Source organism: Kwoniella shivajii, chromosome 4 (assembly GCF_035658355.1).
Source record: "Kwoniella shivajii chromosome 4, complete sequence".
NCBI lineage: Eukaryota > Fungi > Basidiomycota > Tremellomycetes > Tremellales > Cryptococcaceae > Kwoniella > Kwoniella shivajii.
In genome coordinates this window covers 615,524-641,626 of record NC_085911.1, presented here as the reverse complement: position 1 = coordinate 641,626, position 26,103 = coordinate 615,524, and the positions used below count along the sequence as shown (strand labels likewise).

The following is a 26,103-nucleotide window of genomic DNA, read 5'->3' as shown; positions in this document are numbered from 1 at the left end:
GTATGTAGTTGCTGTCAAACGAAAAGTGGTGAATGAAGAATCCCCTGTTTCAGTCAATAGCTTTCGAAAGAGTTGGACTGCTCTACGGGTAATTGTGAGAAGAACATCTACGTCTGCTCAAGTAATCTACATTCTATATTTATTCTGTTTATCCATATTATCTGATCATTCTATAGCTGTCATGTAGTATATGTATATTCCACCATTCATCGTCCTCGTCGCAATGATACACACTCGTTGTATACAATATGTGGATGTTGACTCAACCTGACGCACAGACCCGACTCTTAACCTTTTCAGCACAGGTCACCGATCCAACACCTGTGTGTATATTCCGGTTTTCTCCTTTTGTCTATCTCTATCTTCCTCCCATCTCTTTCTCTTAATTCTTTTTATCCTTAACTCTTTCTCTCTTCCTATCTTTTGGTATGTCGAATTCTCTGCTGGTCCTTTAGGCAGATACAATCAAAAACAGGTCTCCTGCCGCAGCTGGAGCTAGAGGGGCAACATGAAGACTCGAGCAGTAACCCGTGCCCGGAAGCTCTCCCACCGAATGTATCTTCAAACTAACACCTCGAAGGTTACCTTCTTTTCGCTCTCCGCCACTATCAGCCGGTCAGTGACGTGGTGCAACAAAATCACGCAACTTGTCGATTCTGTACAGGTTGCTATTCGTATGTTCGTATGTTGAACTCGAATTGAATATGACAAGCTCCCAAAGGATTAGAAATATCATCAAGCGTAATGCCAGGAGGTAAGAATGAGATCGGAGACAAAGACCCAGATGTATCGTTTGACTACATAGCTGGAGCGATTAGTCTGTATGAGTTATTCGTCCTTTGATCAAACTTCCTTCCAAGGGTAACAATGACGATATAAAAACAAAGGTGAGCTTTCGCTTATGATGGTGGTTTGTGTGTTGCTTTCAGATTTTACATACATATACGATTTCCGAATCGGCTGATTTTGGTCGTTCCCCTCATATTTATTGATTCATCTTCATCACAGCTCATACACACACTATCAAATATCTTACATACCTACAGTATCATCATATACTATACTGCAGTATGTTTATATATTCATCAATACTACCTTGCTATTTGCTATTCGCCACTGCATCGCCACTGACTGCAATCAGGGAATTGATCTTCCAAAGCCCCCTTGATCTTAGTGAACCTTCTCTCCGTTTGCAGTCAGTCAGCGGTATTTCCATTACCCAAAGCGAAAAGGAACTCTTCGTAAGCTCACCCTTTGGTCAGCTTATCGGGAGCTAACATTCAAGTCTCAGTATCAACTCGATAATGTTCACTACTTCACCCCGTACTCGTTTCCAGCTCATACGGTATCCGCCACGGGATTCCCGGATCTCGACGACGCTTTTCATCCATTAGTGATTTTACCTATATCCAAGCCGAAAGAAGGTATATTCACCATTCAACATATGGAACCATTAATCGAATCATACTTATCAGAAGACGATGTTCTCTCAAAAAGCTTTTTCGAGACCGTCATTCTTCATCCTGATTCTGATTCAGACGATTTCAACCTCGAAATGACTGTCATAGGTTATTTGATGAGAGAAATGAATACTAAACGGATTATACTTGATGAAAGGTTATCTATCAATGTAGCCGCTCCAGGACCTGCTTTACCTGGTATTCCTATACACACAATCTCTGCTAAATCATTGAAAGAAGGTATTGCAGGGCCTTGTGTCGTTCAGTATGGGGAAGATCGAAATTTCGATTTATATCCCGTATCTAGACTTTACAGTGATTATTATAAAACTTTTGTTTCGGGAATTTATCCTCTGAATGATGGTCAAGGAACGTATAAAACTTTGAACAAGATCGATGAGCATGGAAATAAATTGATACCTGTTCCTTCACGACATTACGCTAAAGGTTCCAAGAAACCTTTGGCAGGTGAAAGAGCTGCGATAAAAGGTAAGCTGTCTTAATCTTCGCTTCCCTCCCGGGTGATCGTGGCTGATATGTTATCGATAGATGTGTACTATGTCAAGGGAGTACCTACAAGTGCAGGATCAAGAGTATTCGCAGCGTGGAGAGGAGATGTTTACACTACTGCATCTTCTGTACAGAAATTGGACGAGAACGGCGCGGTGATAGTAGGGAAAGTCAAGACAGCAGGGTAAGCCTTCCCAAGTTGAGTGAACCACATGAAGCACAATTCGAGCTAACATTGGTGTCCCAAAGATGGGTACAGGAAGGTGATACAGTGAGTACTGTAAATTGAGAGTAGACAATTTTGGTCGTCGATTTTGCGTCCCGCTAATTCTCTTGAGGAACCGATTAGATCGAACACACCCCGGAGCAACTGTAGTGAGTATCGTTGATCTAATGACCTACATGAGGGATTGTATGCGAGATTCCTTTCAAAAAGCTAATCTTGCCATTGTTCCATTTTAGCCCTTTTTCTCCTCGAGGAGATCACTACCAATCCTGCGGTACTTCATCTTCCGGTCCATCTTGTGCTTTAGCAGCTTATGACTGGCTTGATTTTACCGTTGCGTCAGATACGGGGGGTATGTATCTCTTCCTTTCTTTTCCTGGCACAACAAAGATACCTCAGGTTATACACGCTGACTGGATCCAAAAGGCTCTATCCGAGGACCTGCAGCGGTGGTGGGTCTGTACGGAAACAAGGTAAGCGACTGTTATCAGCGTACGTTCTAGCTTTAAGGGCTTTATCTGACACGCATGATGAAGCCCACGCAAGGGATCATCCCTTTGGACGGAGTAGTGCCTCTTTTCAAATTCACCGATACTGCCGGTATCTTCACTCGATCACCCTCCAAGCTCAAAAAGATTCTTGAGACATGGTAAATACTCTGTCTTCGTTCACTCACAGACTAAAGCGCTTACCCTTGCGTTCATGTAGGTACGGGGACTCTCCAGTGAATAGAAGACATAATCACCTTCCTAAAACGCTCCTCGTACCATCAGATGACTTTCCAACTATGAGAAAGGATATCAAATTCATGGTGATGGACTTCCTCCAAGCCGTTGGAAGCACTTTTGGAATGAAAGTTGAGATGATCAATCAGACTGCTATTCATCCTCATGATGGCAACAGCCACGGCAGTGATGATATGATGACGATTGGGGACTTCGATGTCGCTGCTGAGATGTAAGTTCAGGTTTCTATTCAAAACCGTGGGTTGTTTTCCAGATTGACATTGGGAACATTGACGGTGCAGGTGGCAATGGCAAACCCTTGCGTCGCAAGTCGTTGAAGCATACGAGCACGTCAACGGGGGACGATTTCCTCCTGTTGGGTCGGAGATGTCTACAAACATGAGAAGAGCACGAAATACTACATGGGGAGACGATGAGTTCAACCGAATGACCAGGAAGCTCGAATTTACGGCCAAATCGTTCAACGATATCATTGGAAGAGACGAAGAGACTTGTTCCAAAACCATGTGAGTTATTTTGCCACCCCAAAAACAGAACTTGAAGATGAACTTATGATTTCTCCTCCTTCATGTGTATTCGATAGTTATGCCGAACCTATGGCATTGAATCAGATGCCTGAGTACCGAGAACAAAAATTGAATGATATGACTGAGCGTCTCTCCCCGCGGATTAAGTGAGAGAACAGTACACAACCCAATTCGGAAGATCTTTACTGACGACCGATGTTGTTCAGTCCCCTATACCCCTCTACGCCATCTTCGATCTCTGGTGCCCCTCATTACATCGTACCTATAGGTCAAGTCCCCTTCAAGAGTCTTGTGTCTGATCAATGGGAGTATCAAACTGTCTCTATGAGTTTGATGGCTTATCCGGGCTGCGAGTGAGTTATCTAACTTGGTTCGCCAAGGGACAGATATTCATTGAATCCTCCCATTTAGTTTTATGCTTCTTGATCTGATTGACAAACTTGAGAAAGTAAGCTTCTCACATTCTCCCCTCATATTTTGTTGGTTGATTGACAATACTTATCAGGCTGGAGTAATCACGGAAGTTAAGACTGGTAGAACGACCTTTGACGTGGTCTCCGAGTAATGGTATTTTATCTTGATCATTTTCGTTTTTTCCATCGACTCCCGTTGTTCTTGCACACCTGTATATATGCTTGAATGTCTGAGAAGATTAAAGAGGCTAGGAGAGATTTGTCGGAATCACGATTTATATTGTAATGAATGATCTGGATGGCTGAAGATTGCATTCTGTCATTGTCCCAAACGTCTACTTACTATGGGGGACGTTACGAATACTGCAAGCAATTTTGTCTCCGCGTACCATAGATTGAAAACCATCAAACTATTGCTGCTTGTTCCCAACACTCACCTTCTTCAACTGCTCAGAGCTTACATGCATAGCCCCTCTTCGTCGTGCCTCTTATACGCCATTGTTGTGAAGATGGGCTCCCTTCTGCTTCTAGATCTGCCACGATGAGCGAAGTCACGTGATCTTGGATCTTTCTGGAATCCGGCATTAATTGTTCAATGACTGTCATCAAGATGTTATATTCCTCCACTTATAAGCTCCTCAAGATGTGCTTTTTCTTTTTCTTTTTCTTTTCCCAAAACCAGATATCACCACACAATCGAACGCATATCACCGACTCAGTGAGAGAAACAAACAAAAATGGGTGAACCGAAACCATTGACTGCTTATCAACAGACTTATCACTGGAGGGTATGTTTTCCCCGTTATTTCGTATCAATTCGCTCACCCTCATATATAACATTTGTTCACTCGCTTTATCCTCAAAATAAGCGCAATGTGTGGTCAGATTGGCTCGGTAGATATATGCTAATGATTTATGCGAACGATAGAATAAGAACTGTGCTCCTTTCGCTTATGACTGGATCAAGAAATCTCTTCCCGGTCTCAAGGTGGAAGATGGACCTTCAAATGCTGAGATCGTGGATGTTACTAGTGTAACAGGTGATTGTGACTTAGGTCAACGTAAAGGAAAGTGAGTGAGCTCTCGGAATAATGCTCTTGCTTGAACGCAATTTCAGTACTTCAGCTGATCACGCTTGTGCCGCTTCTCAGGATCCTCACCATCTATGATCTCGAAGTAGAAGCTAAATGGTCTGGAAAAGCCAAAGATGGCAGTGATGTCGAAGGAACTTTGAGAATCCCAGAAGTCAGCCATGAAGCTATCGATGGACTTTCAGACTACGTAGTGAGTTTATGGACATTGCCTGCATTTAGGATGCCATAAAAGCAATTGGAAGCTGAATGTGATTCGCGAACTAGTTTGAATGGACAGTCACCTCATCTTCGTCTGGACCATCATCCGAATTATTATCCCATATCAAATCATCTTTCCCATCTATATTAGCTCAAAAGCTTAATACATTCCGCGCAGAACTCTTGGCAGCGTATGGTAATCCCACAGGAGATGATTCTCCTTCTCAATCAGGAACATCAACTCCTCAACCTGGTTCATCCAATTACGCTCCTGCACCTCCAGCGAAAGCTGTTGAAGTTGAGAAGAGAACGGAAACAGAGTCAAAGAAGGATGTAGGAAAGACAGTAACGGTAGAAGCTAAAGCGGATTTACAAGCTTCCGCTGATGATTTATGGGGTTTGTTGACGGATGAGAAGAAAGTTCCTATGTGGAGTAGATCAGCTGCAAAGGTATGTTTTTCGTCCTAATTCCGCTCACCTCGAACGCATACTAGTACGTCAAAACTTCACTGACGATATTCGGTGATTCGTATAGATTTCCTTAGCACCTGATGCTCCTTATGAATTATTCGGTGGAAACGTCCGTGGAAAAATCATCTCTGTTGAAGCTCCTAAAAAGCTGGTTCAAACTTGGCAAGCTAGAAGTCCCAGTTGGCCATCAGGTGAGCCGCAGTCTTCTCAATTACTTCGGTCTACAGTTGATTAAGGATACGAACGTAAGATCACTACGGTACGATGACCTTGACTCTTAATCAAGGATCAGACTCTACATCTGGTAAGTCCTTCTCTGCTATCAACATCTAGTCGGTACTGATTGCGGCTTGACGTCTACGAAGCTACATTTACCCTTGATGGTGTACCTGCTGGATCCGAGTCGGAAGTTGAGAAAGCTTTGGATGCATTTTATATCAGAGGGTAAGCCATCCTTTCACTACATACCAAGGCCAAATTCTACCTGTTGAATCGTTCTGGTCCACTTCATGCTGATAACCTACTACATAGTCTAAAACAAATGGGGTTAGTAATCTCTTCCTCTTCACGTTCATTTCCCACTCCCTTATCATCGCGAACGTCAATCTCCTCTTCTACCCGATCGAAACCCAAAAAACTCCGAAAGAAGTCCTCTCCTCCTGCCAAAGGGTGGTCACCATCCACCTTGATTGGAGGGAGCCTAATAGTCGGTCTGTCGGCGGTGTTGGTCGGGATAGTTTACACGTCTTTTCCTTCATCTGGTTCTGGTTCTCGTGCCGGCTCTTCTCGCCCATAATATCAGAATTTGTAATATCGTTTGAAAGAACCTTGGGACTGATGTACCCTCTTATTTGTATTATCAGGCTAGGAACGTTCCTCTAATCCCCAACTAAAAAATTGAATTATCGTCGGATCTGTATATTCACAATGTTCAAAATCTATAAATGTGCTAGACGAGGAGACAAATACAATTCTGCATAAGGTATCTATGTAGATGACAAGAAGTATGAATGTTATATGACATTTTTCGATTTTACCATTGTCTTGGTTTTTCCCGAGAAGAATTTCCCGCCAACCCCCATGATGGATATGCACCCTCATTCTATTGGGCACATACATAAAACATGGTGCAAAGTCTATTACTGTTACATTTTGGTTTCCTGTGAGGGCAATATCCTACTCAAATGATGGCTTTGTTCCCGAAGGGATCAGTCTTAAAGGTATAACAATATCAGTTGAGGAATTTTACGAAGAAGGTATTTGTTTAGTACATAGCAAATTCCGTTAGCGCTATGAGAACAAGTTGAGCTTCTGGTCTTCCCATGAGATACTGTTGATTCGATGGTTAGTTACTCATCTATGAGCTGATCTGGTGAGGAAACAATGAGGACTTACAGGAGGCTCAGTTCTTCTTCTCCAATAAGATGCGAAACTAATTATCGATGTTTTCTCCACTGGTGTTCTGCAAATATTTTCCAATAACATGTATCAGAGGATGTGGATTATTTTGATGGCAATACGAAAGAGGAATTGTTCGATATGACTTACAAAGGCATTCTGTGATAAGTCCTTTTTTGTAATGCTGTCAATAACCATTGTACTTCCCTCAGCCAAGGTGCTAATCCACTTGCACCTCTACTCAAGTAAAAATCGGCCAGTCTATTCAGACAATCAAGACTGTTTGTTGATCTGATCAGTGGATCACTCCAATCGCGTAACGCGATGTAGATTTTGGAGAGAATCATAAGGCATGAAGCGTAAGCGACAGGACTCACTATTTGATCGCCATGCCAAAGTTCGGATTCAGTACAGGTGCAGCTTTCAATTGTGCCATTTCCATTTGTATACCTACTCCTCCACCATTCCCACCGAAATTGAACATGATTGCAATCTTATCAGTATACTTTCACTTCCGACAGATCAGCAGGGAGTACGATCACGCCTTTAGGGTCGTAAGTAGTTGCAGCCAGTTATCAGCTATTGCGAGAGACAGGCTTTTTGAATCTTAGACGTTGATCAAGTATGTAATGAAGGACTGTTTAATTCCGGATCAGTATCGTTCGGATGATTGTTTTTTTGCGGTTCAATGCAAGTTTTAGTCTTTTTGTGCCCTCTGTCTGTGACTCGGTCAGTCAATGAATCTATATGGCGAGTTGAAAAAAAAGAGTAATGAGTTTTGGATTTCGAAAGAGAAGGACGTGTTTTCTTCGTGTAGTGTATGAGTATGTATCTGCTATTTTTCATGAGTAAGAAAGTGTAAACCTTTTCTTCTTTCTTTCTTTTACTTGACGCCAAGAGTCAACTTTCATCGTTTTATTTTCAACTCCTCTTTCAACTGAGATTTTCAAGGCCCAAACCATCCTCGAAAGAGCGATGACGCATGGCTACTGTTATCGTTTGAGCGGAGGTGAGATAATTCAGATGTTCAGAATCATCGGAGTTTGTCAATGAATGAGAGTGTCTCACTCTATATGACACCTCCTCGTCCTACTACATCTGATACTTTATGGGAACTTGTGCTGCGATCGAAATCAACTTGATCTGCTTCTTTGTCGACTCCGCTTCCTCGCCTCTTGCTTGATGAGAGATAAATATGAAAGGATAGAAGAGGGGGTCGTATAGTCTATTAGATTTTAGGTAGCGAAGACAAGGATTTGATGTATAAAGGATGACCAAAGCGACGCGGTCTGTATTCGTGTTTCTTGCTTGTCATGATAGATCTTGCGGACATTCAAATCGTAGTTTCGAAATGAGAGTCTGGACTTTGCCATGAATATGGTTGACTCGATCGATGTGTTTCTTGTATAGGAGTGCGAAATGAGATATAGCTAAGCGAGGTGAATGGAATGGAATGATTCAGAAAGGATTGACTGAAAGGGGGTTGCGCGAAGTGGATTTGTTAGTGTGATCTAGACCATCGATAATCATTTAAAAATCTAGATGAATGGAGAGAATCTCTGTATCGTTCATCAATGCAAGGATCGTGATTCATCTAAGCACTTTACTTGATCTTACTTTTAGCTATAACAAGTTCGTTCTTCTATCACGGTCGTACCGTTGGCTTACAATGTTAAAATCATTCTCACATAAATCATTCTCACATGTATATACATTCTGATATGGCCGAGTATTCATGTATGCTATGAATGGGGACGATACGACTGAATCGTTGACCGACAGCTCGAAATCCGAGTATATAGTAACAATTGCCCAATGAAATTTTTGAATGTTTGTCCAAACTATGGGAAGTCGAGGTAAGAGTCCACCGACGACCCTCAAACGAGGACTAATATCTATCGAAAGAAAAACGATCTTCTACACTTATGATTACTACCTATGGAGTCTTTAGATGGGAGTAATACAGGTATTATTGAAAATCAAATTTCGAATGAAGAAAGAAAAGAAGAAGAGAGATGAATGCGAAGTTTGAAATTTTGTGAGTACTCGTAGTGTTGGTCGATGTTCGACGGGATCAAATTTCACTCGCAGAGGTTGAGAGGTTGGGTGATTATGTAATGGAATTACTTGCTGTGGCGAAAATGCGAGAGAGTTTATAAAAGTGATATTGTGCATGAAACCAGAATCGTCCACAGCATATAGACAGTGACTAACAGGACAAGTAGATAATTGATTCGACGATGATGATGATAATACGGAACATATACAGTAAGGCAGGGCATATACAGTCTACAGTGATGTATTGTATAGTACCTTAATATCAATTAGCGAGTCTCTTTGACTGTTCTGTCACTCACGTGCAATTGATGTGAAAGGTCTTCCTTTCCACTCAATAACCTTCTTTACTTCCACAGCAACCGCACGCTTCCGCTTCGTCCCAGCCTAATAGTTCGATGTTTTCCTCTTTCCAACCACTCTCTTCATCAGTCAAAAGGCGATTTAGTCTGCCTCGGCTCTTTGTATTATCCTCCCATACGACTGGGTTTATCAGCTTCCACTTTCTTTTCTCCGATTTGACACCACGCACACAGCTATTATCATCTCGCATGTTCGTATTTCTTGCTAGATCTTTTAACTGAGTTTTTCTATTACTCGAATTAGTGTGAGAATAACAGTGTTGTCGATTCTTTGAGTTACCTTCACATTCGCATGATCTGAAGAAAATATTGGTTATAGGCGTCCAAGTTGGAATTTGTGTTGATGTTCCTACTTGATGAAGTGTCAAGCTATATAATGTTTTGGAGAAGAGAAGAATCAGGCTATTGAATTCTTCTCTTAATAAGCGACGTTCATAATTTTTATATTGATTAACAATTTTGTCAAGTGAGTCTACGTCATTCGCATGATAGTATTTGGTATTTTCGCCTTTGCTGGAGATGTAATCAGTGTAATCACCCACCCGAAGTACAGGATCAGTGATGCACATTTGATGTGGTCGAAAGATTATTTTCAGTATATCAATGAATGGATGAGGGATACCTTGTTCTTCTCTGAAAGTGGTTAATTGGATGATACTATTCGAAGTGAAAATCAATCTCTTAACGTTAGGGAAGATGGAATGTCCAATATCCATTGCCTCGTAATTTTCCATAAGCATTTTAGTAGTTTTGATAAATTGGAAAGAAGGGACATCGAGGAACGTAACTGATTGAACGTGATCTAAATATCGAGCTTTCCTAAATATTGCTTCAGGATCATCTTCCATACCCCGGAAAAATTGTGATGACGAGGTTTTAGAGAGGATCAGATCTCCATATAAAAACGGAGGAACGAGTTCATTGAACAAAGACGAAACTCTCATCAAGGAAGTACGAGATGGAGTATCAGTATATGAAATGATCAACCGTACGATATCCTGCAATATGCCAATTTGGTATTCAGCAAAGCGGTCATTGAGAACCGCCCTTGGGATGAGGAAAGACATAAGAGGACCTAGCGAGAGAATAGAAGAGGAAAGGTTCCCCCAACTCACATGAATGCGAAGGGCCTCGAATGGCTGCTGTTCTCGCGGGAACGCATTTGGATTTCTCATGTCGTCTTTCTCAGCTTGTTGAGATGACCCAAAGGTTAATCGTGCGTCAAGCTTTTGATGAGAAGGATTGGACAGGCAGAAGAAGGAGAAGAGAAGACAAAGGGATTAGAAGATATTTGGATCAGATCTTATCTCCACTTCTTTCGTCGTCAGATCAGCAAATGAATCATATGACGCACAGGCCTTGCATTAATGTATTCAATGGTGAGAAATAGGTCGGTGCGTCTTTGCACATTTAGTTCGTCTCCAGTGTACCACATTGATCAGTTCACGAGATTGAAAGTCAACCAGAAGGCTTAATTCCACCATCCACACCTCAGAGTCGATGCTGACGGACGAGGGAGAATAGTGATGTACTGTACCTGTCATCCCCCCTCAGGCGCTTAGGAGTATCGTCGTGGGCGTTTCAAGGTACTTCCTCCAATGATATCCTCAGGTATAAGCGAGAACCACCTCGAGTCCCGTCCACCCCCCTTCACTCGTCTCTTCACCTCGGTAAAAGTTGAATACGAAATACGAATAATTCTGGATTTATTGGGCGTTTCCTTACTGCTGCGTTTTGAAAAAGGGTCGAACCGGGTCAACTTTTATAACCTGAATTTATCCTTTATTTAAGGCACATCAGGAGGTTACTAGTTTTAGAAAAGCAAGCATATCCTTATAGTTCCCGGTGATTGCTTGAATAGATGTTCGCAGCAGAACAAGCTGCCTGATTTTGCATATACACAACAAGACGATCATCCAGTGAAATAGGAGCAGTTACGAAATGCTATTACTGAGCTTCAGTCACGGTGTCCGGGTACAATCCAGAAATTCAACGTAAAACGCGATGGTAGTGCGACTCGAAAAGTAGAGTAATAAGCAGATCTCGTACGAAATACAAATTGATCGACGTTCAATCACTGCAGGATTCTGTCAAAAGGGCGGCCGAACATCCTTACCGAGAGAACTGAATTACTGATCTGGACAAAAGATTTTCTCACGCTAGATTACATTTGACTTCATCCTTTCATGCTTGTGTAACGCGGTAGGTGACAACTTTTCAGCTTGTACCGCCGGACAACTAAAAAAAAGGTAGTTAAACATACCTATCTAAGGTCCTTTATGACATGTGTTTTGACATGATCTTCAAGATGTTGCGAGCTGGGAGATGACAAAACGTTTGTCGTGAGCTTATACCTATATAGTCGCCGATTGTACCGGAGGCATCTATCTATAACGATTTGTTCACGTTCTGCCCTGGTCCCATTCCAAAATTCTAGTTTTCCTGCAGCCTGCCAGTCGAAGAAGGGGAACCGCGGCAGCAGACATCCCATTCTTTTTTGTCAATATGACTTAAGGAATAACTGGAATTCGTTATTTCTTCTTTTTCGGTCGGTTAAACATTTGAGCGAGAGATGTATATATCCGAAATAGAGTCGAATTTGGTACTACAGTCATAAATGACCAGAATAGGAGATAGACGACAACAAGGGCTCATTTCCTTACACGTGTCATAGCCCTGAATGATCATTTCTTTTCTTTCTTTTTTTCCTGCGATCCAAATTGTCACAAGGGGAGGGAGAGTCGATTTGAATATGGAATTGTAAATCCCACAAATCAAGTTGAAACTACTTTTCACCCTCTCTTCTTTCGCCTTTGATATTCTAGATGAGTATTGAAGACCCTTAACCCACATTATTTCCTGATCAAACTTCCCTTCCTTAATAATCTTTGCTACTGACGGGTGCTGCCAGTCTTACTCGAAGTCCTGCTTCTCCGCCACCATCAAAGGTCCCATTCATCCGTCCATTCCATCCCATCCCACTCTCCAAGCTAGCCGCAACAAAAATAAAGCAAAATTAATATACATTCAACCCCGAGAATAATACTGCTTACACTTGTTGAAGAATACGCAACAATACATCCATCCCATCCATCCACTCATCATCGCTCAGCAAAGTATCGAGCCATACTCCTCTCAAAAGCTCGGTTGTTGGAAATACATGATAGACTCATTTTTGCTCAAGCAATACCTCAATTTGACCAAGGATTGAAACAATAGCGAATTATAGACACATCAACCCGATCACACCCGCATTACATCGTTCCCTTTTTATCACGAGGCCCGTGCGCGACATATACGCATCAAACATCAATCATAGACCGAACAAAGAGCGAGAGAGAGCTGTCAACAAACATCTCGAATATCACCATTGCGACACGTTAGGTCATCTTCAAAAAGCTGAAATACAGCAGAGGAGAGGGGAGGTAAAGCGAAAAGGGTAGTAGTCAATTGTAAGTCCTTATTTTAACATCCGTAGATGTATTCTGTTCAGTCCTGTTTCTGCTTCTTTTCTTGTCTTCTATCATAAGAAAGGACGTTCGCTACAATCACTCTGACACTCTCTATACCTGATTGTTTCACTCTCATACCATTACCAACCCGAGCATCTGACGTAGGATCTTTGGGAATCCGCTCTTCTTTTCCTCCGTATATCCACCGTCTCACCCTTGCTCCTCATTATCCTCACTCTTCCTTTCACCGAGCATTGTATTGTGACTCCTGTCACCCACTCGATTCACTGTCTCTTTTATTCCTGCTATTTAATCTCAGACCTCTCTTCCATACTCATAAATGCCCATCGGTCTTATTCGGATCAAGCTTGATTCGTTTCCCATGTCATTGTCACACGTCCTTTGATCAGTGGTCATCTTCGTTTCATTGACACTGCCGCAACTCCTTCCCGCAATAGTTTGAATATACCTTCACGAAGAAACCGACAACATTCCTTCCCCCGCTCAATCTCCAGACGTTTCCGGTCCATCGCCAAGATCAACCACTTCATCTAAATCTTCACCCGTATCTACAAATTCAGCAGGCAGTACAACAACACAGAAGTTAAGACCACTTTTACCGAAACCTTCAAAGCCTTCACCGGCAGCCAATACTGGTTCCGCGCCTCGTAGCACTTCTTACCGTGGAATAGCAAGTCAACAACCTGCTTCCGGTAAGATGGATAAGCTACCTTGGCGAACATCTTCTGGAGGTAAAAAGGGACCATTCACAGTCGACTCAGGTGGAGGTGTGCAACATCATGTCAAATCCAAAAGTCAGAGACTTCCAGATAGGCCGCCTTCCGCTTCCTCATCACGTCACTCAAATCCTTCTACTCCAGCAATGTCACCCGTAGTACCCATAAACAGAACAGGCAGTTTCGCTTATCCATCTCAACCGTATCCGTCTTTCCCACAAGTGTCGACGAGTGCAGGTCATCACAGTCGTGAAGGATCTTTCCACTATAACAACGGCCAATCGTCCATCTCTACCACACCGACTCCTCTCACCCCTATAGACACAATCACCGGCTTAAGTGCAAGTGCAGGCCAAGGCGCTGTATCGTTCGGATCTCAGCCACTTTCATCATCTCTTGGACCATCTCCAGTTGGACCTTCGTCAGTCGGTCCCTCATCTTACGGTTCTCAACATGGACGATCGTACTCAAAACGAACGCACCAGTCCCCGTTGTCCACTACTCCACTTGACCCCCCTCCCTCCGCTTGGACCAACCTTGCCAACAATAACATACCGCAAAATCCACCTTCTTTCGATTGGTCGAATCTTCCCAATCCTAGTAGTTGGCTGTCTCAAGAGAACATCCAACCAGCTACCATAGACGAGAACGCGGTTGATCCCGGTATATTTGATACTCTTGCGGAACTCGTTCAGCAGAGTCAAGAGAAAGCGGCAGCAGGAACATCATATGATCTATCGGGCAGCTTCTCTTATGGCGCATCACCTTCATCTTCTTTCCCCTCGATCTCTTCTGCCCCTACTCACAACACAAGTCTGCTTAGTCGTCGTTTACAGAATCAACAAGATAATAATACAGCAAACCCGAATGGAAACGACATATATTCTTCCGTGCCACCTCCCTCTGGCTCTTATACTGACTCTATCTCCTCGCTTACCGGATACGCTACTCCAGGCAGTTATGGAAATTTCAATTTTTCTCAAGTAAATCAAACACAACAACAACAGCAGCAGCAGCAGCCACAACGCCAGAATTCTGGTACTGCCCCTTCTACCCCATGGCCATTGCCTGACAGGTTAGGTGGATACAATGAGACCCCAGTGACCACACCCGGGGGAAGTGATTTCGGTGGTTTCAATAGTCCTGTTGAGGTGAGTGATTCGTTCTTTCTATCTTTCACGCTTGCTGAGTGAATTCCAATGTCAGCCACTTGCTGGTTCCCATCATTCCGGCCGATTCCCTACGATCGCACCTCGTCGCAAGGAAGCTCCTCAAAATCCGGGTCCTTCTTATTCAAACAACGCAAGCAGCCTTCCTCCTTCGCAGTATGCATCTCGAGCGGGGTCGGAAGCGCCACAAGCATCCAACAACATCAGTCTCGATACGCTTCCCCCTCTGCCAGCAGGTTTGTCGATAGAACATCTCGCTCAATACGGTAGCGCCGGGCTCGAGATGGCTATCAGGATGGGAATGGGTATAGGGATGGGTTTAGGTACACAACCTCAACAGGAATCAAATGCGGGATCGGTACCGTCTTGGCCCTCAGTTCCACCCGTAGATGCTTCAACACCTAATTACTTCCACAACGTCTCATCACCTGAGACCTCGTCTTCCCAAAAAGGCAAGAACGTGAGCATCGTAGACGATATCCTCAATGATGATTTCCTTCACACCCGAGCTCCGACAACCCCTCTCCCTACTCCGCCGTTGAGTACATATGCGTCACATCCAGTCACTCGACGTCCCTCGCAGAGTGACGTTACATCTCCTACCTTACCAGAAGTTGGATCTCCAGAACAAATGGCAAAGAAGGATCCTTTAGCGACTCAAGTGTGGAAAGCGTATGCTCGTGCGCGAGAGGTACTACCTAATGGCCAGAGAATGGAAAACTTGACTTGGAGAATGATGCATCTCACGTTGAAGAAAAAGGAAGAGGAAGCTGCCGCAGCTGCGGCCAAGGAGAAGCATGACCGAGAAGAGCAAGAACGATTGGCTCGAGAGTATCTGGAAGCAGAGGAATCTAGAGATGCTCTTCCATCAGTACCACTGGAAGCGGAGAGGGGCAGGCAGAAGGGGAAATCAAGGATTGTTGGGTTCGCTGGTGCTAGCGGTGACCCGTCGCCTTCCCCAGAGTAAGTCGCGTATTCCGTTATCCATCTAATACAGACCGGCTGACACCCTGCTCAGTGGAATGGATATCGACTGGCGTGCTGCAAGTCGATCACGATCACGTATGGCTATGGACATCGACTGGCGGGCATCTTCACGTTCGAGATCCCGATCCGCAATGCCATTCAGGCAGAATCCGTTCAGTGAACATCATGCGCATCAATTGCTTGCTTCCGGCGGTACACCCACGGCGGAGATGGGATTGCATATGCCTGCGCAAAATGGCAATGAATGGTCCGCTTCAGCGAGGAAAGCTCCTGATTTACCTGGACCTCGATCAGCTGGATCAAGTTTATCAAGATCACATCCCTCCAAATCATCACGCATGGCAGATCAAATGCCTCCAGTCCATGAAGGAATTGTTGATATTCAGGACCCTTCCAAATTTCCTCATCCTCTCGATATGCTGGCCAATTCTGCACCTCCCAACGGTGTCATCAGTTTAGATGAAATTCACGCTGCTCTAGCTGCGGGTCTAAGTCCCACAAGAGACCGACAACCGAATTTGCCCGGAATTAACGGTCCAGGACTTTACTCTGAAACCGAAGAGAATTTCCATCCTCAATATGGGTATCTACCCAGAAGGGTTCGAAAGACAAGTTTCGATCATACTGTGCAATCTCGGGACGGAGAAGATGATGACGAGACTAGTACATCTCCCACATCGCTGAGTAATCCTAGGAAGAGACAAGCCGAGGCGTCACCAAGAGATGGAAAAACCGTTCCATTACCCGAGGGAGATACAGGGTTTCCAAGTTCAGACTTTACTTTCAGTTTCCCTCAGTCATACGACAACTTCTTCGATTTGGGTGCTGCCAGCTCTTCCACATCTGTTCAAGGTGAAACCGAAAATCCATTACTACAAGGAATAACGGCCGAAGAATTGATAGAATGGGCTAATAGTCAACCTCTCACAGGCGATCATTCATTATTTGGATCCCCTTCAGCGTTTGGTCTAGAACCTGGAATGTCACTACCTCCAATGCCTCAACAAACCGGAGACAATCCATTCGATTTCCAACAACTAATGCATCTTTACCTCAATGCAAATTCAGCCGCTTCCCCTTTCACACATATCAACCCTTCGCAAGTCCTTGGAGCAATTCAAAATCAATTGACGAATGAAGCTTCTCCCAATGCTATATCGCCCCAGAGTGGCGCCCCAACACCTGCGAACAACGTCATTAAACCATTACCTAAAGCCGTTGGAGGTAAAGCTGTCCAAGAAGCAAATCAAGATAGATCGATGCCTCCCCCGCCTGCGAGATCCAATAGTTCACCGAATCTGCAAACCTTACGTATCCCTTCCCAAGGTCAAGGCGGTGGAAGTGCTAAAGGACATGCTAAACATTCTTCCTTGAGTGGTTCTGCCCCGACCGGTAAAACACTAAAATCAAGTAAGAAAGGAAACAATAGTAGTACTACTAGTCTTGCTGCCAGTCTCGATGATGATGAACCTGAAAGTGGACCTGGATCAATCATCAATACGGGAGAAAATCCGACCATGTGTACCAATTGTCAGACCACCAATACACCATTATGGAGAAGAGATCCTGAAGGTCAACCGTTATGTAATGCTTGTGGATTGTTCTACGTGAGTGATGGCTTTTAGACGGAATGATGAAAAGGTTTATAGTGCTGACATCGTTGCTTGGTGACAGAAACTACATGGCGTAGTCAGACCTTTATCATTGAAGACTGATGTGATCAAGAAAAGGTAAGTATCAACTATCACTGTGAATGTAAATCTCGCTTTGTGCTTACTTGAATCTTTTCAATAGGAACCGTGCTGGACCTGGCCCTAAAGGTGAATCTGGAGGTTCACGTAAGAATAGCGTATCAGGGCCATCTACTTCAACGAAGGCGACTGGAGGAAGTAACTCAACCAACAAGAAATCAAACCCTAATTCACCTTCATCAAATGGTACTTCATCTGCTGCAGGAGTAGGAGGTGGTGGGAACAGTGGTGGTGGAGGCAAAAAAGCACGTCGAGCGTCAGATGCTCCTTCAACCTCAAATAGTCAGAGTGGCACAACCAATGGCAACAGTAACGGCAATGTTCTCGGAACTTCATTATCAAATAATCCATCTCCTTTAGGTACAAGTATGACCAGCCTATTAAGTATGTCCTCTACTGGATAAATGGATGTGGATGAAACCCCTAGTAAAGGCAAATACAATCGAATACCATATATATATATTTCTTCGCGATAATATAGATTGAATTCATGATCATGGAGAAATCCCAACAATGTGTCTTCTTATATTTTTAGTTCAGTTTCGTCAATGTAAATTGGTTCAATCCCGTATCTTCACACTTTTCGGTTCCATCTTTCATTTCTCGATTTTCGTTTTTCGATTAGCCCTTGATATGATAATATGATAGATTAGAAAAGAAGAATGAGAATGACTGAATGACTGAATGAACGAATTTTGTATGTTTTTTGGTCAATTTCCCACACTTGAATGTTCAACTTTTCTTCCCAATCATATAATACTGTTCCCATCCACATGCAAAGAGAAATGAGATCCCATGTCCTCAGACTCACCGTCTCGTTGCAAAGAACGAAACCACAGAACACTGAGTTACAGCATACAATTGGTTATGTCCCCGTCCGATCCAGATTTAGTCAATAAATCGAGTACGCCTTACTTAGCATCAAATCAGCAGGTTGTGAGCATGTTTGAGCATACAGTAAACATGTTCATCGATATATGCATAGAAGGCTTTAGACCTTTTCTTTCATATCCATTTTCGTTCATTCATTATCAATATTATCAATTTGGCTTCTAGTCTCATCCTCCTCCTCTGCATACCTTCGTTTTCACACTTCCTGGTCACTCAGACACGCGACAGTACAACAGTGCTCCTTCACCCCTGCACCCTGCACCCTGCACCAGCCCATTCCACTTTATTGCAATATACGAAATATACGAATCCACAAGGTCTGAACCAATCTGAACGCCATTTTGTAAATCTTGAAATCAACAGCATCCGTTCAACACCCAAGAAAGGGTAATGCTCATCGTTCAAGTTGACGATCTCATTTGTCACCGAAAAGGTATTATAGGGGACGTAATACATGAGAACCATCTTGCCTTACAACGTATTGTGCTTGTTGATGTTGATCAATCGAATTCAATGGTGGTGGACCCAAGTGGTTAGGATAATTATTAATATTGTTTATATTGTGATTATGAAACATTGGATAAGATTCTTGGTTGTGATACAATCTTGGATCTTGTTGATGCAAAACCGAATTAGGAATTATAGTTGTATGTGTATTTGGACTTGTATATGTGTTTAACCATTTTTCATAAGATATATCATTTTCTGTCATTGTCATATTTTCTTCAATAGGTTCTAAAGTTGACATAGTATTGACAGTTCTCTGATCAGTATTCTGTGATTGTGATTGTGATTGTGGGATATATCCTCTCATCATTGGCAAACCCATACCTGTTGTTGAATCGTAGGTTGGTGATATTATAGTAGGTGAAGTGAACGGCGATGCAGAAGGAGTCGGTTCACTATTGTGTGATGATATACGATCATGATGATGTTGAATTTGATGAATGTGCTGATGCTGGTGTTGATGAACATGTTGATGCTGATGCTGATGCCGCTGATGCTGCTGATGCTGATGTTGGTTGAGTTGATGATTAGGGTATGTGACCTGTGTTGACTGGTTATACTCATTATTATGAGTACCATCGTGATTGTAACCATCATTGTAATTGATCGAATGAGAACTTTGTGTTGATCGTGATTGAGTATCCGATGAAATGCCTTCCTGACTATTGGCATTGTGACTAGACAATTTCGCCAGGTCAGAAAGTACACTTTCCCAACCATTATCTCCTGATGGTGGCTCCGTTATCGGTGCCCGGTCTTGCCATTCTTTTCGAAGACTGATACAAATACGTTAATCATTTCGGTCTTTACGTGGGAAAATGAATGAAGCGACTAACTCAGCAGATCGCTCCCATGCTTTCGCGTGAGCCCATCGAAGTTCCTATATTTGGATTTCAGTCAGCTTGATTTCAATATTCTCTGAAGTATTCGAGGTTGGAACGGAAAATACCTACGTTCAAAGCTCGAATGCAAATTTGGATATCTTCGTCTGAGCCTCCCGCTTGAGCTAAAAGCATAGCAGCATAGTATGTTCCGTCTCTAACTAGACTCGCATCCCATTCAAAGAACCTATTTTCGTCTGCATCAGCGATTGACCTAACACATTGATGAGTGAACGCCCAATTACCTGGTACCAACGTGTCTTCTGACAATTTCCATGATCTGTCTAGTCTGCACTTCACATTTATCTTTGGAGATATCGAGTAGGTGTTGTGCGTGCAAAAGATCATTATGCATCGCTTCTGGTGTTGATGGATTTGATTCGGTGATGAAAGCTGTGGTTTGAGCTTTTGAAAGTTTTTCTATACGATCTTCGAGATTCTTTCTGATGACGTTCTGGGCTTCGAAGAGGAAGATCTTCCATCCATCCGCAAATCTACACGTCACATATCAGAATCGGTGAGTTTGCTTTACCTTGCTGCAGGCAACTGGCATTGGCTTACCGTATGACTTCATCACCTTGAGCAAAGGCAGGTTTGGAAGCTTCATATTTCAATTGGTCGAAATCTTCCCAGCATCTTTCCAACGCTTCCCACGCTTGCTTGACAAGATCGCCGTTCACCGCAGTCCTTCTTTTTGCAGCCGGTCCAGTTAGAGCTTTATTGATTTTTCGACAAGCCAGCTGTTCCCAGAAATTAAGCTAGAGTCTTTTGGCAGAAGTAAGAAAGTTCACTCACAGCAAGGTTGATAGGCGAGGTTGCAAACCTAGAGGAAATCTTATATGCTGCCGAATCCCGTACCAATGATTTATGATCAATCGAATCTTGCATCGTTTCTAGATCTTCATCGTCAAGGTGCAATCTACCACCTTTGAGACCGGTGGTGATACCCTCATGGACAAAGGCGTCTACGTGCGTCCAATCAGCTTCTTCCCAATCAACGCAAACAAGAGAAGCAGAAACGTACACCAATAGATCCGAACTCTCACATGGAGCAAATCCTGTCCACCAGAATCATCCGATCCTCCATTAATACCAGCGGTCCCACTTGGTTGTCCATCATAACCCACCCCGATGAAAGAGCAGAGGGTGAACACCTGTGAGATCGCGGCCTCGTACATCGATAATCGTTCAACAGGAGATGCGATGCCTGAAGAAAATTGTCAACATGGTCTCGAGAGAAATTCATGTGGGACTCACCATCTGTCAACGGCAAGACTAATAATAACACTCTAACTCCATCCCAGGTTGGTTTCCTCATCATCCCACATTCGTCTATCTCTTTCAGTATCACCTCGATGACAGCTCGCATTTTCTCCTTCCTCTTCAACCTGTCAGTCTCTCGTTGAAGCTCTCCGTCGCCAGGACTCAGCAGATTGATGTTTTCAAGAGGTGCTCCACCGCCTTCGGGAATGTCCAGCCGGCCATAATGGTCCACACCATATGAAACTGCCCACGCATATAATACATGACACAGAACGGCTCCTTCAGGTCCCATAGCTGCGGCTGAAGGCACGGATATTGACAGATATCGCGCTATGAAATCATGAGGATCAAGAATGGGTCCTGTGATGAATTCACAGTTATCAATACAACAATCTTATGTCAAAGGAATAGGATGACTCACTCTGAACTTGAAATCGCCTAAAGAAAGGAGAATCGAAGAATTCTTTTGTGAGATCGGGCATGAATTCCTCCTTCCCCATATCTTTTTCTTTTTCTTTTTGTTTCCCCTTGATGATATTCAAGGAGGTATCAGAAGAAAGTTTAGCTGGTCGATGAGCAACCGCTGCACTAGCAGCGGTCTTTCCAAAGAGCATCTCGATTTCCGATATCCTCTTACCCCTTCGAAGCTGTTTCGCTGCTTTCAGCGGAGCGAATTCGTCTCTGTTAATTGGAATCAGCAACCATCATGAGTGCCTCAAGACCGAGTTCCCTAGAATACTCACATGCAATTCAGTCCTCTCTCTATACAATTCGTACAAGATACCTTCTTCTGTTTGCCTCCATCTTTAGCTCTAGTAGGTCCGACACCGTCCTCATCATTATCGTCTTCAGCCGCTTCCTGCTTGTCCTTCAAATCGCATTTGACCCTTCTATGCCGACAGGCTCCACAGGCTGTGAATTGTTGTCTTGAAGTTTTCGTTCCCGACTTCTCGGGCTTTGCGGATGGACCAGCGGAAGTGTTATGCCTGTTTGGAAAGGTTGTTAATGGCGCTGGAATCGTAGATTGCCAGACTTGATTACTCAACGGCAAGCTTTGCATTGACAAATCCGGTTGTTGAGCAATAGACAATTGTGGGGGAAAATATTCGGCCATTGTAGTGTTATGAGATGATCCACTGTCCATCGGTGCCCCTGTTGGCGTATGCAAGTTTGGGAAATACTCTGTTATAGCAGGATTGTGCGAAGAACCATTTTGCAAAGGCATTTCATACGGTGATATTAACATGGATTGCTGCTGCTGCTGCTGGTGATATTGGTGGTGCTGCTGTTGCTGTTGCTGTTCAAGATAACTCGGTGGCATGTGTTGCATCATGACTGACGGAGGTTCATGCTCCAACTTGGGTTGGATGTCTGAGCTATATGGTGGATTCATGATCATGTTGACGGGTGGACCAGGGGGTTGGTCCTCGGCAGCATAAAAAATGTTGGGAGGTGGAGGAGGTGGATAATACCCTTGTGCCTGTTGGACCTGGTGAGGATATGAATGCTGATCATGATGATGAGGTAGAGGTTGCTCATATGGATTTCGAGGTATATGAATTGGCGGTGGTCTACCTCTTGGGTCTTGGTGATATTGTTGGTGCTCATGGGGATGATTAGATCCCTCAGCATGAGAATAGGGAAGAGACATCTGTTCATCGTGAGAAGCCGAAGGTGTGGTGAGCAAGAATTCATCCCACCATTCAGTCATAGTATGAAAGCATAAGGCAGTTTATGCAGAGTTAGATAAACTTTGTGATTCGTGGGGATGGAAATGGGTGACGAGTGAGATATACTCGAAAGCAGAAAAGGTGATCAGCACTGAGACTCACTTGTGATTGACCTATACCAAATCGTTTGTGAACATTCCTTTCAGTTCTTAAAATCCCAGACCGAGCCCTTTGTGTTTTGCGTCGTTGCCTTGATCAAGAAGATTAAGGTGAACCGGGCGATGCGGCGACCAGGCGGCTGAAGGAATCTGTATTCAATGAAGGAAGAAGGAGAACGAACAAATGATATCGAAGATCACGGGGCATGCATGCGTTGGATGAAGAGAGAAAAGACCCTTTCAAAAGGCCATAGCTCGTGTATCTTTTGCTTATTTTGGTACGTTTAATTAAAGATGATCTGGATCCAGATCTTTTTCATTTATATCTTGATGGTCGATGAGGGATGAACGTGAGAAAAGGGAGGAAAAGACGATTTGGATTGGCGTTGTCTGTGTTGAACAGACGATCGGTTGATTCAGCTTTTTGAACCACATGCTTCTGTTAGACACAGCGTATTGTAACAACGAGATCATAGTCAAAAATGAGCATATACCTACCTTAGCTGCTAACTTCAGAAATATCCAAAAGTATGTTGTCTGTCTTAATTAGTCCTAATATATACTACCCTAATCTGACATTCCTTCTTTATCCTATGTTCTATCGGACAGGTTCACTCCGCGCTAAAACGCTTATAATGATTTATGCCTTAATTTGCCCTGGATTCCGAGAGTTTGGGTTCTGGCTTGACCTCTCGGTGGATGAATGGTGACGAAGCACAGGTCGATGATGAGATTAGGGATTGTGATGACACCGAGCGTCTTTGAAATGAGAAGATGTCCGTTCCGTTGCTCTAGATCGGAAATCTGTATGATACGTTCTGACAATCGGGGGAGATGTTACCCGGTCAATGTGAAATTTCGGGCCTTGATGGTGAAGATCCAAAAGATGCTATGATGGGGCGTGTGATAGTTAAAAGGAATGTTGTCTCAAAGGCAAGGTCATTGATCCCCGTTGATCGTTTTTGATGATGATGAGCCAAAAGAAAGATAAAGATATGAAAGATATGCGAATGCAATGAGGAGATGACCTCCTAAAAGAGGGTAAGAGTGAGACAATCTGTAACCAAAATCAAAAAAAAGGGAATGATCAACGAACAGGGGTTTATTTTCTCCATCAGGTTGCTGTTCCAAAGTGGGGCAAGAGATTTCGGGATTGCATGATTTTCACAGGGATGGTTCAAGAAAGACTCGATTCTTGATGTTTATGCATTATGCATGCACCACTTGAGTTTATGCCATGACAGCTGAAACCCCGTTATTTTCACTTTTTGCGACTAGGATAAAAATGATAGCGTGGCGTTGGGCAGAATAATCCCATATATTTCGTTGGCGTTGGAGTAACAGATGTTCATAAAGTTACAGCATCGTTTATGTGATTACTCCGGTACAGTCTAGTAGGACCATCAAGAGATTAGAGTACACTCCGTCAAGTTCGGGGTGTAAGACCGAGCTAAAAGACCTTTTATTGAATCGATTTCAACAGCTGCAGGGTTACTCACGATTCTTCTTCTACCAGTTTAAATGTCAGCAAGGAACCGTCCGCGGTTAAAATAGGTAAGTATCTTTCAAGCTGACTTCGGACCTTTTTTCCCAGACTGCGCGGAGGCTATCGATGTTGCGATCTATTCAGATTTGGTGCCTCTTCCCAGCTTCGAAAGCTCGATAACGGCATGGATATCAGATTACGGTCGATGACAATGCCAAAAAAAACACAAAACGCCACCTGGCAATTTCATTTTCGAGTTCTAAGGTATTTTGTCATACCAAGCAGGCGGGACGGAAAGAAAGGCTAGACTCAAGCTTTGTAATCACATTTATTTGGCATTTTCGTCTTTGTGCTTGTTCTTGTTCTGGTGGTGCCAATATTGATCAGATGGGAGGAAAGAAGCGCGTGCCATTTGCAGACTGTGGGAAAAAGAGGCGACAATACAAAATGCCCTGAAGTACGATGATGATGATGATAATGATGATAGTCATGTGAAGATGATATAGACAAGTCAGAGGTTCTCTGTTGCATCTGGAATGGGTCCAGCGAAAAGGACAGACGCTAAAATGAGCAAAGTGTGACTAACCCATTTCTCGCATTCTTTAGCGTGTGATTAGTACTTTTGCAAGGAATGACAAACAAACAGTGCCCAAGGACACTCTGCGCCGATTGTGAACATCAAATTAACAATTATATGACGAACCACAGTGCTGATAATGCCGTTATAGTGGTATCTTTGAATCGGTCATTTGATTGTTAGAGTGTTTTGCTATTTCTAGTGCTTCCCCGATTTGAGTATACTCGTATGTCTCAATTACCGCAAATATCGGCAAATGACCGATCTTTGAGATGCTCTCTTCAGTCAGCCCTCTGTACCTTGCGAAAGAAAGCTTACAATCATCGGCAATCCTATATTGTGAGAATGACAAGGATTCTAGACTTTCTGAGCTCTTTCGAATTTCAATAAGGCGGTGTAGTCAAATTCAATGCATTACGACTAGTGACAATGCGCTACTGTAGACGGGATGGATTCGATCAAGCAATCATACGACTCGTTGGTCCAGAAACACGGAGGCAGGAAGTGTACAATTCATGTGATTTTCTACCAGCCAAAGTAAAACGGTCTTCCTCTGCCACCGAATTGCTCCGGCCGAGGAGATCAGTGCAATCCGTCGAATGATGTATTGCTGAATGTGTTTTTACTGTGTCTGTGGCACTCATTCAGACCCAAGAGTCCAGGATCAAGGAACAGAAAGGTTTCTTACACAAACACTGTATCACCGGGCTCACGCGAAGTTAACGGACAACAAACAATGACGCCACTTTCTTTCTTACAAGCCCCAAGAGGCTGATTTCAGGTAACTGCCTTCTTGATATAGATCTTCCCTGTGGATCCTGTGTATTACCTGGCAGCCCTCGGCATCATCTGTTCGCTTCAAGATATGCTCAGAATCTACTGCGCAGTCGACTTGTACTCTGTCCATTTCGGATTTCCTTGAAGAATGCGGACATTTCAAGTATCTTTCTTCCTGGGAGTTGCAGCCACCAAAACAACCACCTTTTGATTGACATATCATTCGAAGCACCACCATATCAATGCCCGGTTACCTTACTCTCATTGAATATCTCTTGAACAGCTGTCTCACCTGAGCGTCGAACGATGGAGCCGATTCTGCATTAAATGTTACTTA

General features: G+C 43.4%; 6 protein-coding genes across 6 annotated transcripts; 3 read left to right on the top strand and 3 right to left on the bottom strand.

Annotated features, from left to right (window-relative positions):
• Positions 1 to 1,070: 1,070 nt before the first annotated feature.
• IL334_003210 (uncharacterized protein) lies at positions 1,071 to 4,034 on the top strand (the record flags this gene model as incomplete). Its single annotated transcript, XM_062934946.1, has 12 exons — positions 1,071 to 1,241; positions 1,292 to 1,949; positions 2,010 to 2,154; positions 2,433 to 2,548; positions 2,623 to 2,669; positions 2,733 to 2,845; positions 2,905 to 3,153; positions 3,224 to 3,448; positions 3,526 to 3,615; positions 3,676 to 3,822; positions 3,881 to 3,917; positions 3,975 to 4,034. The coding sequence occupies 12 exons, from the start codon at positions 1,071 to 1,073 to the stop codon at positions 4,032 to 4,034; spliced, it is 2,058 nt and encodes a 685-aa protein (XP_062790997.1).
• A 585-nt stretch (positions 4,035 to 4,619) lies between these two features.
• On the top strand, positions 4,620 to 6,441 carry IL334_003209 (uncharacterized protein; the record flags this gene model as incomplete). The annotated part of the gene is made up of 8 exons (XM_062934945.1): positions 4,620 to 4,670; positions 4,811 to 4,953; positions 5,034 to 5,166; positions 5,241 to 5,624; positions 5,710 to 5,836; positions 5,896 to 5,949; positions 6,011 to 6,089; positions 6,177 to 6,441. 8 exons carry the CDS (start codon positions 4,620 to 4,622, stop codon positions 6,439 to 6,441), a joined length of 1,236 nt encoding a protein of 411 aa, XP_062790996.1.
• A 468-nt stretch (positions 6,442 to 6,909) lies between these two features.
• Positions 6,910 to 7,527, bottom strand: IL334_003208 (uncharacterized protein; the record flags this gene model as incomplete). Its single annotated transcript, XM_062934944.1, has 4 exons — positions 6,910 to 6,975; positions 7,041 to 7,107; positions 7,194 to 7,322; positions 7,421 to 7,527. 4 exons carry the CDS (start codon positions 7,525 to 7,527, stop codon positions 6,910 to 6,912), a joined length of 369 nt encoding a protein of 122 aa, XP_062790995.1.
• Positions 7,528 to 9,432: 1,905 nt separating this feature from the next.
• Positions 9,433 to 10,635, bottom strand: IL334_003207 (uncharacterized protein; the record flags this gene model as incomplete). Its single annotated transcript, XM_062934943.1, has 2 exons — positions 9,433 to 10,458; positions 10,576 to 10,635. 2 exons carry the CDS (start codon positions 10,633 to 10,635, stop codon positions 9,433 to 9,435), a joined length of 1,086 nt encoding a protein of 361 aa, XP_062790994.1.
• Positions 10,636 to 13,630: 2,995 nt separating this feature from the next.
• On the top strand, positions 13,631 to 17,960 carry IL334_003206 (uncharacterized protein; the record flags this gene model as incomplete). Its single annotated transcript, XM_062934942.1, has 5 exons — positions 13,631 to 14,800; positions 14,856 to 15,781; positions 15,837 to 17,412; positions 17,480 to 17,535; positions 17,600 to 17,960. The coding sequence occupies 5 exons, from the start codon at positions 13,631 to 13,633 to the stop codon at positions 17,958 to 17,960; spliced, it is 4,089 nt and encodes a 1,362-aa protein (XP_062790993.1).
• Positions 17,961 to 18,883: 923 nt separating this feature from the next.
• On the bottom strand, positions 18,884 to 22,809 carry IL334_003205 (uncharacterized protein; the record flags this gene model as incomplete). The annotated part of the gene is made up of 10 exons (XM_062934941.1): positions 18,884 to 19,730; positions 19,791 to 19,834; positions 19,908 to 20,022; positions 20,081 to 20,329; positions 20,397 to 20,575; positions 20,631 to 20,800; positions 20,860 to 21,042; positions 21,093 to 21,458; positions 21,520 to 21,779; positions 21,842 to 22,809. 10 exons carry the CDS (start codon positions 22,807 to 22,809, stop codon positions 18,884 to 18,886), a joined length of 3,381 nt encoding a protein of 1,126 aa, XP_062790992.1.
• Between the last annotated feature and the right edge of the window lie 3,294 nt (positions 22,810 to 26,103).